Source organism: Brienomyrus brachyistius, chromosome 4, assembly GCF_023856365.1.
Source record: "Brienomyrus brachyistius isolate T26 chromosome 4, BBRACH_0.4, whole genome shotgun sequence".
Lineage (NCBI taxonomy): Eukaryota > Metazoa > Chordata > Actinopteri > Osteoglossiformes > Mormyridae > Brienomyrus > Brienomyrus brachyistius.
Window position 1 is genome coordinate 21,952,644 of NC_064536.1, and position 14,568 is coordinate 21,967,211.

At 42.2% G+C, this 14,568-nt stretch overlaps 1 protein-coding gene across 5 annotated transcripts in view; it reads right to left on the reverse strand.

The window, feature by feature from the left end:
• The window catches only part of LOC125740677 (uncharacterized), a 140,601-nt gene that overhangs the window by 58,232 nt on the left and 67,801 nt on the right, over positions 1–14,568 (reverse strand). For 3 of the 5 annotated variants that reach the window (XM_049012153.1, XM_049012151.1, XM_049012152.1), the window contains one exon: positions 5,013–5,056. In XM_049012153.1, coding sequence (XP_048868110.1) covers positions 5,013–5,056 — 44 coding nt within the window. Of the gene's footprint in view, positions 1–5,008; positions 5,057–14,568 lie in introns of all 5 variants that reach the window. The other 2 variants (XM_049012155.1, XM_049012156.1) reach the window with 1 other exon arrangement.

A 14,568-nucleotide genomic window follows, 5' to 3' on the forward strand; every position in this document is an offset into this window, starting at 1 on the left:
TAACAGATTGGTTGCTGTGACAACCAATCCAACAAGAGTTCCGAAAAACCAAAAATGTTGTTCCGGATGTTGTCAAATCGTCAACAACTAAATGCGGATAACTCATTAATGCACGTACGATGAACGCCCCCTGAAGGCAGCTACAGTGTATCTATGTGTCAACAGGGCACTCGCTGACCCTCCCAGAGCTCGCAAGGTTGAATGTTGCATGTTGATCTGGGCTTGGCCCCACTGTTGACGTCATAGGCAAAGCCAGTCTCTGGATTCCCCTGCTGCCTCAAATGGGTTGGGTCAGCTTCTAACTCGGACAGCCATCGGTGGCCTTCAGGAAGAGATAAAGTCAGACCGGCAAATGAAACTCGACCCCCTGATGACTTCTGATTCATCCCACGACAGCCCAAGCCGGACCCCCCTCACCCTTTCTTGGAGTTGCCATCCTCGCCCCTTAATTAAACTTGATGTTAATTGCGATGCCACTCAGCCAGGCTGACTCATACCAGAGTGGGAGAGAGGCACCGAACAGGCCAGCAGACACAACTCGCTTTGTTCCTGAAATTAAAGCAATGTTCCACTGTTTACCTTGGGTTAAGAACATGGTAGGTGTGCACTGTGAGGGATTACACGGCACATTTACATCCCGATTTACTTAATTTCATCTCATTTTTACCAAAACACCCTGTGAGAACTTGAACGCTCATTTCAGTGAGCCACTGCTCTGGAATGCATCATGCCAGCACAGAAGCGGGTCGACCCGTGACAACCTCATGGCTAATGTGTCACATTTAACACCATTATGCCAGGGAATATATTTGAACATCATGCTGTACAGCTCTATCATAAATTTCGCTCACCATCCCCAAAGACATTGTTCATACACTTAAAATGCACCGACAAAATCACAAAAACTGCATATCAAACATGTGGAGACCATTCTGCATAGTTCACTAGATGTCAACATATGGATTATATATTTCAAAATATGGTATGATATCCATCAAAAAATGATTGATACGAGCAGGGGCACAGCTACAAATTCTGGGGCCCCCTGACAAAATGTCACCCACAAAACAGTTACTGCAAATCTTGCATTATAACATGTTTTGTATTTAAAGGCCTCTGAATCTGCTATGGTTTCCATGCCCCTACTGTTCCCTGGATGTGAAAACAGTGATCAGGTATGCATTTCCTACATAATCTGCCACATATGTTTGAGACTGACGAAGGGATTCGCCTCTTTGGAACCCTGAGGGCAAGGAGAACAGCAGCTTAGTGACGTTGACCCGGAAACCATCTCCATGTCCATGTTGCGCTCAATGGTCACACGTGTGCTTTTAGCTGTGCTGGGGTCTTTTTGCATGTGACTCATGATCCACATGGGGATTTTATAATTATTTTTTTTTGATTGACAGCTCACTCTTGGCACATGGCTGCAGAGAAAATGACTGTTGAATCAGTCTATTTCAGAGATGGAAAAAATGAAACGAATGATGCGATCCTCCTTCCATTGGCAGGTTGATGTTGTTTACTGGCAGGGCCTGTTAAGAGCTACTGTTGACCACCCCCCCATTTTACTTTTAAATCATCATCAAAGGAAGATAAGTGCTCATAACCTTAAAGAGCTTTGCGACGTGCTGTTCTTATTGTATGACTACCTTTCTTCATCTGGGAGCTACTTTCATAATGGAATCGGTAATGGTCTTGGCCATACTGGCCGCTTGAGGATCTCTGATGGATGCAACAACGCTACTAATTCTCATGGAAAAAAAAAGTACCCAGACGTTTCTTTCAAGTCTGAGCGCAGCACAGAACAGCAAGCATTTAATTTGCATAAACTGCTATTATTGCCTTCTCATGTTTATTACCCCAGGCTTTTGATCGAACCCACGCTGCCTCCTCAGGGCACAAAAAATACAGCAAAACAAAAAAAAGGAGAAAAAATAAAACAAAGGACAATATCCCAACGAACTGTCAGCGGATTTTAAGAGGCCGACACTGAAATGACCGCAGAGTCTTCAGACGATTCTACCATTTGTTAAAATAAAAACACATGGTCGCTTTGGTATATTATATAACTACAATGTTGTGTAAAATCAATGAGGCAATTGCAATGCGCAAAATGTCATCATTAAATCACAGGACACACAGAAAAATGCATTTCATCATTAATATCAGGGATGCACCATTTACAATTTCCTAGGCAGATCCTGATTGCTGATTTCTTAAAAACCTGAGCTACCGGTACCGATCCTAGATTATTCAGATTTAATAATAATAATAATAACAATAATAATAATAATAATAATACATAATAATAATAATGGGGGCGGCATGGTGGTGCAGTGGTTAGCACTGTTGCCTCACACCTCTGGGACCCAGGTTCGAGTCTCCGCCTGGGTCACATGTGTGCGGAGTTTGCATGTTCTTCCCATGTCGTCGTGGGGTTTCCTCCGGGTACTCCGGTTTCCCCCCACGGTCCAAAAACATGCTGAGGCTAATTGGAGTTGCTAAATTGCCCGTAGGTGTGCGTGTGTGAGTGAATGGTGTGTGAGTGTGCCCTGTGATGGGCTGGCCCCCCATCCTGGGTTGTCCCCTGCCTCGTGCCCATTGCTTCCGGGATAGGCTCCGGACCCCCCGCGACCCAGTAGGATAAGCGGCTTGGAAAATGGATGGATGGATGGACAGAATAATAATAATAATAATTTTAGCAGACTTTAATGAACTGAGCTTTCTGCAAGATTTAAAAAAGATTGAAAAGATTTAAAACAATCTTTTCAAATAAAAATGGCTCCGCAAGTTTCAAATTGAAATGGTCATTACAAATGTCATCTTACACACTGTGCACGTAACGTCTTTGTCTCACACTGTAAACAAACTCCAAACAAAAGGCATGTTTCCCGTAAGTATTTCACGTCACCCGTCACGCAACATTAGTGGGGATGGGGAAGGTGAGCGGCAAGGGGCAGGACTGCAGATGGAAACTAAGTTGGGACTTAGGGTGGCAAAGAAGGTCAAAATGTCATGCAAATTTTTTTGCAAATGTTTTTTGTACAGAGGAACATTTATCACTGGTCAATAACTGCAAATATGAGCTGACACATGTTTGCACAGCCAGACATTTTGTGCGTTTGCTTGTGGGTGCTAATGTTTCAGTTGGCTAAAAACCTGCGTTGCCATTGGTTGCACGACCCGCATCTTTACAAAGTTTGCAAATTACAGTACATAATTTGCAAATTGGTTTTTACAAACACAAACCATTCCCACCCAATCAGACCTTTTTTAAACCAACTCATTCTCATTAGCCACGCCACACATTCCATTTGTTCAACAGCGTAATCGACTTGTACGTGGGCCGTCTGTTTTTTTACCATGTGACACAAGTACAATATCTTTAGGAGTCTGCTGGTATACAGTGTTTGTTTTTCACTAACTAACCGCTAACCGATTAAAAATGAGCAAGTAAGTTTTTCGTTTAATATCTAGCCACAAATTGTCGGAGACAGATAATTGACCAGGAAGTGAAATATACAGACAGTGCTGTGATGTTGTCCATTTTGTAACCACTTATCCTATTCATTGTTGGGAGGGCGGGGGGTGGGGGGGGGGGGGTTTGATGCAAAACCTATGGGCACAAGGCAGTGAACAAACCCATTGGAGGGTATGTTCACACACCCCTATAGGCAACCTGCTACCTCTAATTAACCTCGGAATGTTTCTGGCCTGTTGGACAAATAGCACGTGGAGAACATGCAAGCTCTACACACATGGAGCCATGGCAGGCACTTAAAGCCTAGTCTCAAAAGAGTGAGGCACCAGTGTTAACCACTGCGCCACCATGCCGCCCCCTCTGATGCTATGGATGCTGAAATTGCTTTGTTTCACATTGATCTGCTCTTGCTGTAACACTGCTGCAGCCTCCAAACATGCAAGCATCATGATTGCCGGCACTTGCCGGTTTGTCCCGGTATTAATACAATAGTGCAAAGTAGTGCATTTGTACCTGGGCATTCAATCGAGGCGCGTTTTAACAGAATAAAAAAAAATACAACATTGCAAAACACTAGGGCTGGCGGTAGCGTATATCGAATTTTTAGAGTTAATGATATTTTTTTGAATACAAAATATAGGGTGAGACAATAGTGTTCATATGTGTTTACTTTAGTTTTCTGTTAATATTAGGGCTTTTTTAAGGATTCTTAACAGAAACCAACACAGTAGCATTCCTTCCTGGTTGTACACAGCATGAGAGCTTTGGTTGTGATGTTACACAGAATCCCCAGCTACAATAAAACCATTCAGGTAAGGTGGTCTGGCGATGCCGAGGGAGGAGACATCGAGGAATCACTGTAACAAGTATATTTTGTTTTAAAACACTGCTAAATACATTGCAATTTTCAATATAAGTTTTATTTTGTTGAAGGCTAATGCCTTAAAATCATGGTATTTTTAGCTGTTAAGCACATGTTTAATGGTTCTCAGGCTTATGGTTTTAGAGTCACTTGACAAATAGGTATTAGTTTTTTTTTTGTTCGTAAACATTCACCTTCTGTTTTGAGAAAACTGAGAAAAAAAAGGGTCCTGGTGGACATAGTGGAGTGAAACCTTGTCATATTCAATATTAATTACATTGTTTGGCAGTCCAACCAAATTTAAATATTTAATATTAATAAACATTGCCAATGTTTGTCATCATTGTAGAATGCATAGAAGAGAAAGATTATCATAACCTCTGTGGGGGGCGGGGGGGGGGGCAAATGTGTTTCCCTGGTACTTGGTCGAGGACCACTGAACTACTTGATCAGCTCGTAAAATTGACCGTATTTACACTGATTAGTCAATTGTTGGTCAGTGCCAATCAGGGAGAAAATCGGCCATTTCCGGTCATTAGCTCATCAATCAGTGCATCCTTAGTTACTACTATTACTAATACTGCTATTGCAACTATTATTATTAGGTCTATTAGTCCTGCTCCCCGTAAATTAGCAGGTAATCCACAAACTACCAGACTTACCGACCTTGCTCCAGGTCGGGCCATCTTCTGCGTCCGGCCTTGGTCCATCTGCAAGGAGAGACGCACAAGGGTATGAATGGTACACCTCAGCAATATGGGGACTTGCCTAGATGCAACTTAAATGTCCTCAGAGAAAAGTGCCACATACTGTGTAATACCACACTGCAAAGCGCAGTAAAATTTTCTGACCTGTAACCATTAAAAACATTAAAAAGCGAATCCTTTGTGCTTCCAATGTGAATTGATTCCTGCTAAAAGACAGCTAAGTGTTCTGCAATCTCACATCGACACACATACCTGCAAAGTGTAGACCCCCCCATCACCACCTCACCTAGTCTGGTATACCCTGAACAACGTGCAGCTTAACAACATGCGGAGAATGGAGCTCGGGGCCTGGACCTTGTAGGATCCACCGCTAGATGCCCCTCACCCTCAGGGAAGCGTCTGCGGCTGATTCTCCAAACACGCCTTGGTCAGCAGAATCGCTGGGCAGGTTTTTGCCCACCCTTTTATCACCATTCCCTTCGAAGCTTTGCTGGTGGAATGCCCAGTGCACTCGGACCTCTGTGTATGATCTCTCATAAAGCAACTGGATGAATACACAGCCTGGACATAGGGCTAGGTAAGGACGAATCCAAGGGCCCCTAATCGACAAGGGCCCTAAAAAAGTTAGGCCATGATTGAATTGGTCTGGGTTGGGGGGCCAAAAAAGATAAATGATTAAAAATTCACTCCTCGTTTACGTGAGAAAAGAGGCAAATGTTGCAATACTTACTATGTATATTCCGTACCACATCAGACATTTTAAGTAATTCAAGGAAACTGATTAATTCCAGTTAATGGTGCAGAAGCCTACAGTGAGGTCCAGGTCTTAACTGCTACTCTTACAGGCACAGAGGGGCAGAGAAGCCCACTCCCCCTAGTCCTCTTGCCCAATCAGCCTCAAGTAAATAAATAAAGAAAAACAAGTGACAACCAAATCACTGGTATTTAAGGTCAAATTCGCCTCTTGAGGAACTGAAACCAGGGCAACGAAAAGTACCCTGGGATGAACCCGATGTCCAGGCGGACGAACGTCCCAAAGACACAATCAAGGCAGGAGCTAAACAGAGCCATTAGGGGGGGTCTCTTCACACAGCCGCAGCCCCTCCCGGAACATCGACTTTCTGCCGGAGTTGTTTATTTTGAAGGGGGGCTGTGACAGTGCTGTCAGCAGCAGCCCGGCTTGAGGAGGGGGGGTTCATCCACAGGCTGGTGGATGTGATTTTACCTTGAAGAGGATGCCTCCACAGAACAGACACATGCCAACAAATCAGGGGGAACTGATGCATACATGGACACCGCAGCAAAAACCTATACAGTGCAGGTTTACCTTTTAACAAGTGTGCGCATTTTGCAGTACACACACAATTAATAATCCGTAAAATGGAATATTTCATGTTTCTCAGCCCGTTATGGACGCCGACACACACATTTAGAGTCATTAAGAGTTGTTACTGACACGGTGAGCAGAGGAAATGAATTTGTCACAAAAAAGACGGCACCTTAAAACTCAAGGGGGGTAATTACAGTCACACACTCTCAGGAGAAGCATGAGGGCTGGTAAATGGGGAAAAAAGCCTGCTATGCAAAATGCCTTTCATAAGTAATTTTCTTACCAGATAAAACACTTTTCAAGTAATTTGTTTGTCAAAGTGAAAGCTGATTTATTAAGGAAAAAAAAAACATATGCCTAGTTAGTACCAAACAGCAGGGAACAAAGTAGACTGGTGATTTCAGTAACACTTTACTTAAAACTGTTATCTATAATGCACTATAGATACCTTCATAAGGCACTATAATGGTTGGTATAATAATTAATAAAGCATTTCAGCATCTTCTCCTGCCAGTAATAAGGCATTATAGTGCTGATTATCATACTTAATAAGCTCAAATTAAGTTTTCCTCTATAATGCATTATAATGCATACATTCATAATGCATCATAATGGTTGGTATAAGAATTAAGGATCCTTTTTGAATTTCAATATGAAGGTACCCTTAATGTATTATAGACAGCTTCATAAAGCATTGAAAATGCATAATAAACATGGCTATAATGTCTTTTTATAAATATGTTTAACCATATTATGCTTTAAGAATGCATTATAATGTGCTATGAATGTATTCATAGATTCTTATGGACAGGGCATTCATGGAAAAGTGTCAGTATGATTTCTAATAATTAGGGCTGGGGAATTTACTGCCTTAAGTGGGTGCATTAATTTTAAAGTCATGAAGCATTTCTTTGATTGCATTTTTGCCAGAAGTATTTTGTTACCCGAAAGAGAGAATAATATGAGCAAAGATTTTAATACAGACTGATAATATTCTTTCCTGGGTTTAAACAATGTAAGAGTTTAGGTCATGATGTTGCATGGATTGCCAGAATTCAGTACTAAAATCAAACATGTTATGGGCCGGGGTACGGCACAGGCAGCGGTGAGGCGACGATCCGTTGGCGGCTCATGAGAAAACAGGGGTTTATTTGATACAGGTAAAAACACAAAGGAGGAAACACGTCAAAACAAACAGACCACAAGGGGCCAAAACAAAAACAGGCAAAACACAGATGAACAAACCAGAGCTCAACACAACTAAGGAGGACTAGGAAGACCAAATAGAGAAACATTAGCAAAAGCACTTAACACAATGACTGACTAAAAAACAAAACAAAACAAAGGCAAGGACTAAAATACACTGATGACTGGAAATAACAAGGATGGACAGGTGCAGAACATAAGACAATCAACCAATCACTGAAGGTGCAGGACAACGAGCAACAGATGGGGAAGTAACACTGGCACTGGGGAAACAGACAAGGCACAGGCGAAATAAGTATTACTAATGAGCACAGAGCTAAGAAACCTACACAACCTAGAACTGAGAAAACTACACTAGAAAAAGAAACAAAGGAACAAAATACAACCAAAGCACACGGAAGACAAACCCAGAACAGGAAAACTGAAAAAGGGAAAACGGAAAACATCAGTGAACAAATCAATAAAGACAAAATAGCAGATGAAACGGGCTTCGGCCAGCCTCAAACCCACAACAAGTCCCATGGATCTCAACCACACACTTCTTCAGCTGAGAGAACAGGGAAAACACCCAAGGTAGGGAGAAAGGCAGGGACGAAGGGGAAAGGAGAGGGTACTGACCCTGACACGAGACATTCAATTAGCATCTCAGGGAAGCTGACACCTGGTGTGTTTCATTTTATTTCATAAGATAAAAATATTATTTGCAATATTTATTTTATTTTACTGAAGGCTTATACTGTATATTAAAGGTCATTCTTGTTATAAAGTGTACTGTCGGACTTCTCTTTTTAAGGCCATTTGCCGAATTGATTTAGGATTTTAGGTAGGATTGGGTAAATATGTTTTGATCCGTTTTTTGAGTAGGCCTCCGTGTGACTATATGTACATGTGGTACACGCCATCAATCACCAAGGTGCGTAATAAAAAAAAAAAGTTTTACGTCCCTATTGATACCTCGCGCCGCAAATCTCAGGCATTTAATCAAGGGATTGTTTCGTCTAGTCATGTAACAGAACAATACCCCCTCTTTTGTTTTTGTTGTTTCAAAACCCTTTTTGAAAGCTTTGAACTTCAGCTTACACTTGCTTGCAAGCGGTATTTCTGTTAGAAATTAATAAGCTGTACTTCACAAGTTTAAGTTAAACCATTAGACAAATATTAAAATACGGGTCATTCTGTGAAGCTTGAGATTTTTCAAAAAAATAAAAAGTCATGTAACTTTTGCCATGGATTTGCTAAAATTCCTTTATTACCTAAGAACATAGTAACATAACAAAATTGATTACAGTAAAATCCCGTTATTGTGGACTGGCTTATAACGGAATATCGTCTATAACGGACGAGGTCCGCTGGTACATGGTCATGTAAAGTTGGATTACTACATGTACAGTATAATAATCTAAACCACAAGTGTGTCTGTGGGGATGTAGCATTAGTGAATGGTGTCCTGTAGTTGTGTTCTGGGCATACAGCAACTCTGGATATAACGGACTTTGGATATAATGGACTGTTTTGCCGGGTCCCTTGAAGTCCGTTATAAATGGATTTTACTTTAAAACTGACAGTTTACACAATGAAGTTGTATAATTTGAGTCTTCAAATTAATTTAAAAAAATTAGAGAAAATTGATATGTTATAGTAGTGAGTTTGTGACAATGACCCATGAACTCTCATTTTTGTTAATTATGTATTATTTTGGTGATCCAGTGAATAAATGTTTATGGTTATAAGTTTGAATGTTATGTGCAATTAGTTCAGTATTTTGTTTATTCCCAGCCCTACTAATAATGGTTTTCTCATAATATCTAAAATCTCAAAGTATAATTTAGCTTCTGTCAACAACGCTGGCACTGGATCAGCCCTGAAGGCCTTAGCTGAGCCTGGGCCTCGTGTGATTCATGCCCACACAGAGCAGGGCTGACCGGGGCTCTCACCATCATCAACCACTCCTGGGTTCAAAGTGAACCTGTCATTTCTCAAGCTCTGCCACAATTCCATGAGTGGTGAAAAACAAACATAAAAAAATGACTATAACAGGGTTTGTGGGTTCATTTTTTCTTTTGCCTAGCTGCTCACAGTGAGGGGGGGGGGGTATGTGGAGGTAGGGCGTTTCTCACAGACAACCTCCAAAGCATCGTCTCGAAGAACACGGGATTCCATCTGCCCTCTCGCCTGCATTTGTGTTTTACTATGTCGTCACGGAGACCCTGAGGGTGGACCAGCTTGCTGCGTCTCGAAAAAGACCCTGTTCGTCTGCTCTGGTAAGCAGTGGCTGGTCTTGCTCCGGGCTGATGAGAGGAGGCAGGTAATGGCTTCCGTGTTACGGACCTCTCCCATACGCGCCGTGGAGTGGTGATGGAGAGAAACTAGACCAGAGACAGGATGCATCAAAGCGCAGAGCTGGAAACGTGCACAGCTTTCTAATGACAGTCTGCTGACATAATCAGATCACCGCATCTTAATCTCACCCTTTCCCATGAAAATGAAACAATATGACAATACATCAAATTTAACCGTGCGCCGAGCAGTGCTTCCACTATAAATTCCAACAACACAATGCCATTGACAACACTGAAATTATCAAGGGGGGGGTATTTAAGATGGGAGCATCATCCATTTTTCCCTTATTTGTCCCCCTTTCCGGGAATTCCGACACACAGTAATATTTCTGACAGCCTGCGTAAAAAGAGCAGTCACTAACTATTTTCAGGTAGTTTCCCCCCCAAAACAATTTTAATTAGATTGTTTCGATCTCCATAATGCTGTTTCGGTTTCCCCTCGCATTAATTTAATTGCTGATAAAAACATTTTGCCATCCAATCCCCACAGATTACACAGTTTTGTTCAAGCTGCCCCCCCCCAGGCCAAAGTAACCCAGACTCCAGGCTGGGAGGGTCTGGCACTCGCCTGACAGGAGCTGCGACTGTAAACGGCTGCAGACCACACCTGGGAAATGCGAGAACAACACCTTATCACTCCATCCATCCATCCATCCATCCATCCATCCATCCACCTTATCACACCTGAGCCTTGAATCTATGACGCCTGCCATTTGACCTACCAGCTGGGGTTAAATATGAAAAACAATGGATATTTCCTTACAACATATTTAAACTAACCAAGACCACTAAAACAAAGTCGAGGTCTGCTTGAAAGCCTGAGTCTGCACTCCCCAGCCAAAACTCTGCCGTCCATCGCCAATTATTAAGATCCTTCATTTGAATATGAAATGTGTCGGTCTGTGTTCAGGGATAAAGGACTAGATGAAAGGTAGGCAATCAGAAGAAGAGGCCCACAGCTACACAAAGGGTCATTTTTTGGCTTCCATTATATTCTTTTCATTATACACTGTACTGGAGATGCTTGACACACGCACTATGTACCACCACTGGTAACCAGGAAGCCATGACGAACAGGAAAACCAAGCTAGTGTAAGATGAACAAATCTAGATGAACAAATCTCCATGCGGAAAAACATGGTATTAAATACAAACATCATTTTACCATTTCAATCAATATCATTCTTAAAGAAGTCAAAGTGAAATACTCACAAACAGGAAATGGCCACCACTTGACCTCTGAGAAATGAAGTAATGATACAGTCATGCGTCATTTAACAACAAGGATACATTCTGAGAACTGTCGTTAGACGAATCTGTTGCTGTGTGACCATCATAGAATGTACTTACACAAACCTAAAGGGTATAGCCGACCACGCCACCATTCGTATGGTATAGCCGACTACGGCAACATTCGTATGGTATAGCCGACTACGCCGCCATTCGTATGGTATAGCCGACCACGCCGCCATTCGTATGGTATAGCCGACCACGCCGCCATTCGTATGGTATAGCCGACTACGGCAACATTCGTATGGTATAGCCGACTACGCCGCCATTCGTATGGTATAGCCGACCACGCCGCCATTCGTATGGTATAGCCGACTACGGCAACATTCGTATGGTATAGCCGACCACGCCGCCATTCGTATGGTATAGCCGACTACGGCAACATTCGTATGGTATAGCCGACCACGCCGCCATTCGTATGGTATAGCCGACTACGCCGCCATTCGTATGGTATAGCCGACTACGGCAACATTCGTATGGTATAGCCGACTACGCCGCCATTCGTATGGTATAGCCGACTACGGCAACATTCGTATGATATAGCCGACTACGCCGCCATTCGTATGGTATAGCCGACCACACCATCATTCATATGGTATAGCCGACTACGGCAACATTCATATGGTATAGGCGACTATGCCGTCATTCATATGGTATAGCGGAGCACACCACCATTCATATGGTATAGGCGACTATGCCGTCATTCATATGGTATAGCCGAGCACACCACCATTCATATGGTATAGGCGACTATGCCGTCATTCATATGGTATAGCCGAGCACACCACCATTCATATGGTATAGCCGACTATGCCGTCATTCATATGGTATAGCCGACCACGCCACCATTCATATGGTATAGCCGACCACGCCAACATTCATATGGTATAGCCGAGCACACCACCATTCATACGGTATAGCCGACTATGCCGTCATTCATATGGTATAGCCGACTACGCCACTATTCATATGGTATAGCCTAAATAACAATAAAAAGTACAGATTAATAAATACATCAATCAGTAACATAGTTGTTTATTATTATTATCAAGTATTATGTAATGTATATAATTGTACATGCTATACATTTGCACAGCTGCCAATACATTAGGTTTGTTTTTGACTTTCCCTGCCAGCCCCTGGAGGATGGGCTCCCCCTTTGAGTCTGGTTCCTCCCAAGGTTTCTTGCTTCTAGGGAGATTTTCCTTGCCACTGTCCCCTCTGGCTCACTGGGGGCTTTGGGCAGCGATAATGTGAAGCGCCTCGAGACAATGCAATGTCGTGAAAATCCGATATTCAAATAAAACTGAATTGAGTTATTTACACCAGCATCACCACAAACACGTGAGTAATGCGTTGTGCTATGACATCAATAAGCAATGTCAGCTCCGTTACAATATTAAAAGACCACCATCACATACGTGGTCCATAACTGAAATGCTATGCATGATTGTAATGTAAATATCGTGGCCACGGTGAAAAATAAATAGGCTTGGATATTCCTGAGCCGTCTATCTCAGGGTCGACACTTGGTCAATAAAAACGGAGCAGATCCAGAGCTGGATGATTCTGATTCTGGGAAGAAACAATGCCCATGTCTCTCAGAGACAATCAAACATGCATACCCCCCAACCTTCCTCCCCCCAAGCCGCTGTTCACCCCATCCAGTATGGACCCGTAAAACCTGTCTCTCTCTTTTAATCAGTCCCTCTTCAGCTGTCTCCTGTGACAAGAGAGTCTGGACTAGCAGCTGGTCACTCTCACTCCCACTCTGAATGAGTAAACAAGGCCGCCGTCACAATGTATATTTTCCCGGAGAATCATAATGGACACTTTCAGTGTGTAACAATGGATAATTCAAAGACTGTACGCATCATATACTTGAGTCATTAAAATATTTACCTGATTGATATGTTAGATAATATAGTATAGTGCCCATAGTTGCAGGGACAGGCTGCAGACCCCCACAACCATAAATAGGACAAGCGGACAGAGACAATAATATAATAAAAGTGACTCTTTACTGATCCCCACAGGGAATTTTTTCTTTTCACCTACTGTACCGCATCTTGCTCTCCATGTCACACACATATGTAAGTGAGCGTAAGCTTGGCAGTGAAGGACAGCCACCTGCAGCGGCTCCCATGGGGCTGAGGGCTGAAAGTGAATTGCTCAAGGACCCATGGACATGTGACTATTCTATGGAAGGCAGACATGAATGGACAACCTTCTGATCATAGGCACAGAGGCTTAGCCAGCTGAGCCAAACGCTCCCCCAGATGGAGAGATGCATGGGATAATTCTGATTCTATATAACTATAGCAACAGATATCACGTTAGTTAAACGCTCTTCATCTTTTCAACATAGAAAGAGTAAAACGCGTGACTGGGGAAATGTGTCTGTGTAAGCCAGGCTATGAGTTCGCGAAAATGATAGGAAGTTCATTTCAACTTACAGAACCGATTCTACCAAACTGTCCGTTTAATTGAATCAAATGTTCTATTCAAAGAATTGGTTGGGGAGGGGGGCACGACACGCTGCTGTACTTTGTTCAATTACATTTATTGAAACCGCACGTTTATTAAAATCTGATTTTAATGAAATATTGGTCGTGCGAATGTATATCACTTGCAGTCTGAAATGAAAGATGAAAAACAATAAAGTAAGCAAGTTTTAGCGTTTGGAATATAAATGAATAGTCAGCCTGCAAAAGCCTGATAAAATCTCCTTTTTGTGAAGAATATAATCTAAGATGTTTTCATTAAGGGGTAAAAACCAGCATCAAATCCCCAATATACAAAATGCGATGAACACGGTTCGTGAAGGTTATTGGGATTGGCACATTTACTAACTGTACCTCTTAACCCTCCAATAGACTTTCCATTCAGAACCAGTCAGTGTGAGAGTTTTGGGTCTCACGAGATTTGCCAAAAAACAGCTTGAACCATACTTGCCAAGCTACCTAATATGTAACTTAAAGTAAATTCTACTCGGGTACATTGTTATTGAAGATGTATTTATAGGAAATGACAGACAAAAAGATCCAACCGTCCAAGACTGGTGTTATTACTTTTTAATCAGTCTAGATAACTATAGACTTTAACATGATAGTCTTCTAACCAGATATGCATTTTTAACAAGGATGTAAACATTATACACCAAAGCAGGTCTGGCCTGTGAGGGACAAAACCCATTTTTCGTTGACCGGGTCTGTCAGACATGGAGTGCTTAACTAGTAGCACAATGGTCTGAAACTACACAGCTTTTTCTAAAGAATAATTCAAGTCTGAATCAGAGTAATCATTCATTATTTTGCTTTGGAAAGAGGGAAATTGGAAAACGGTTTCTG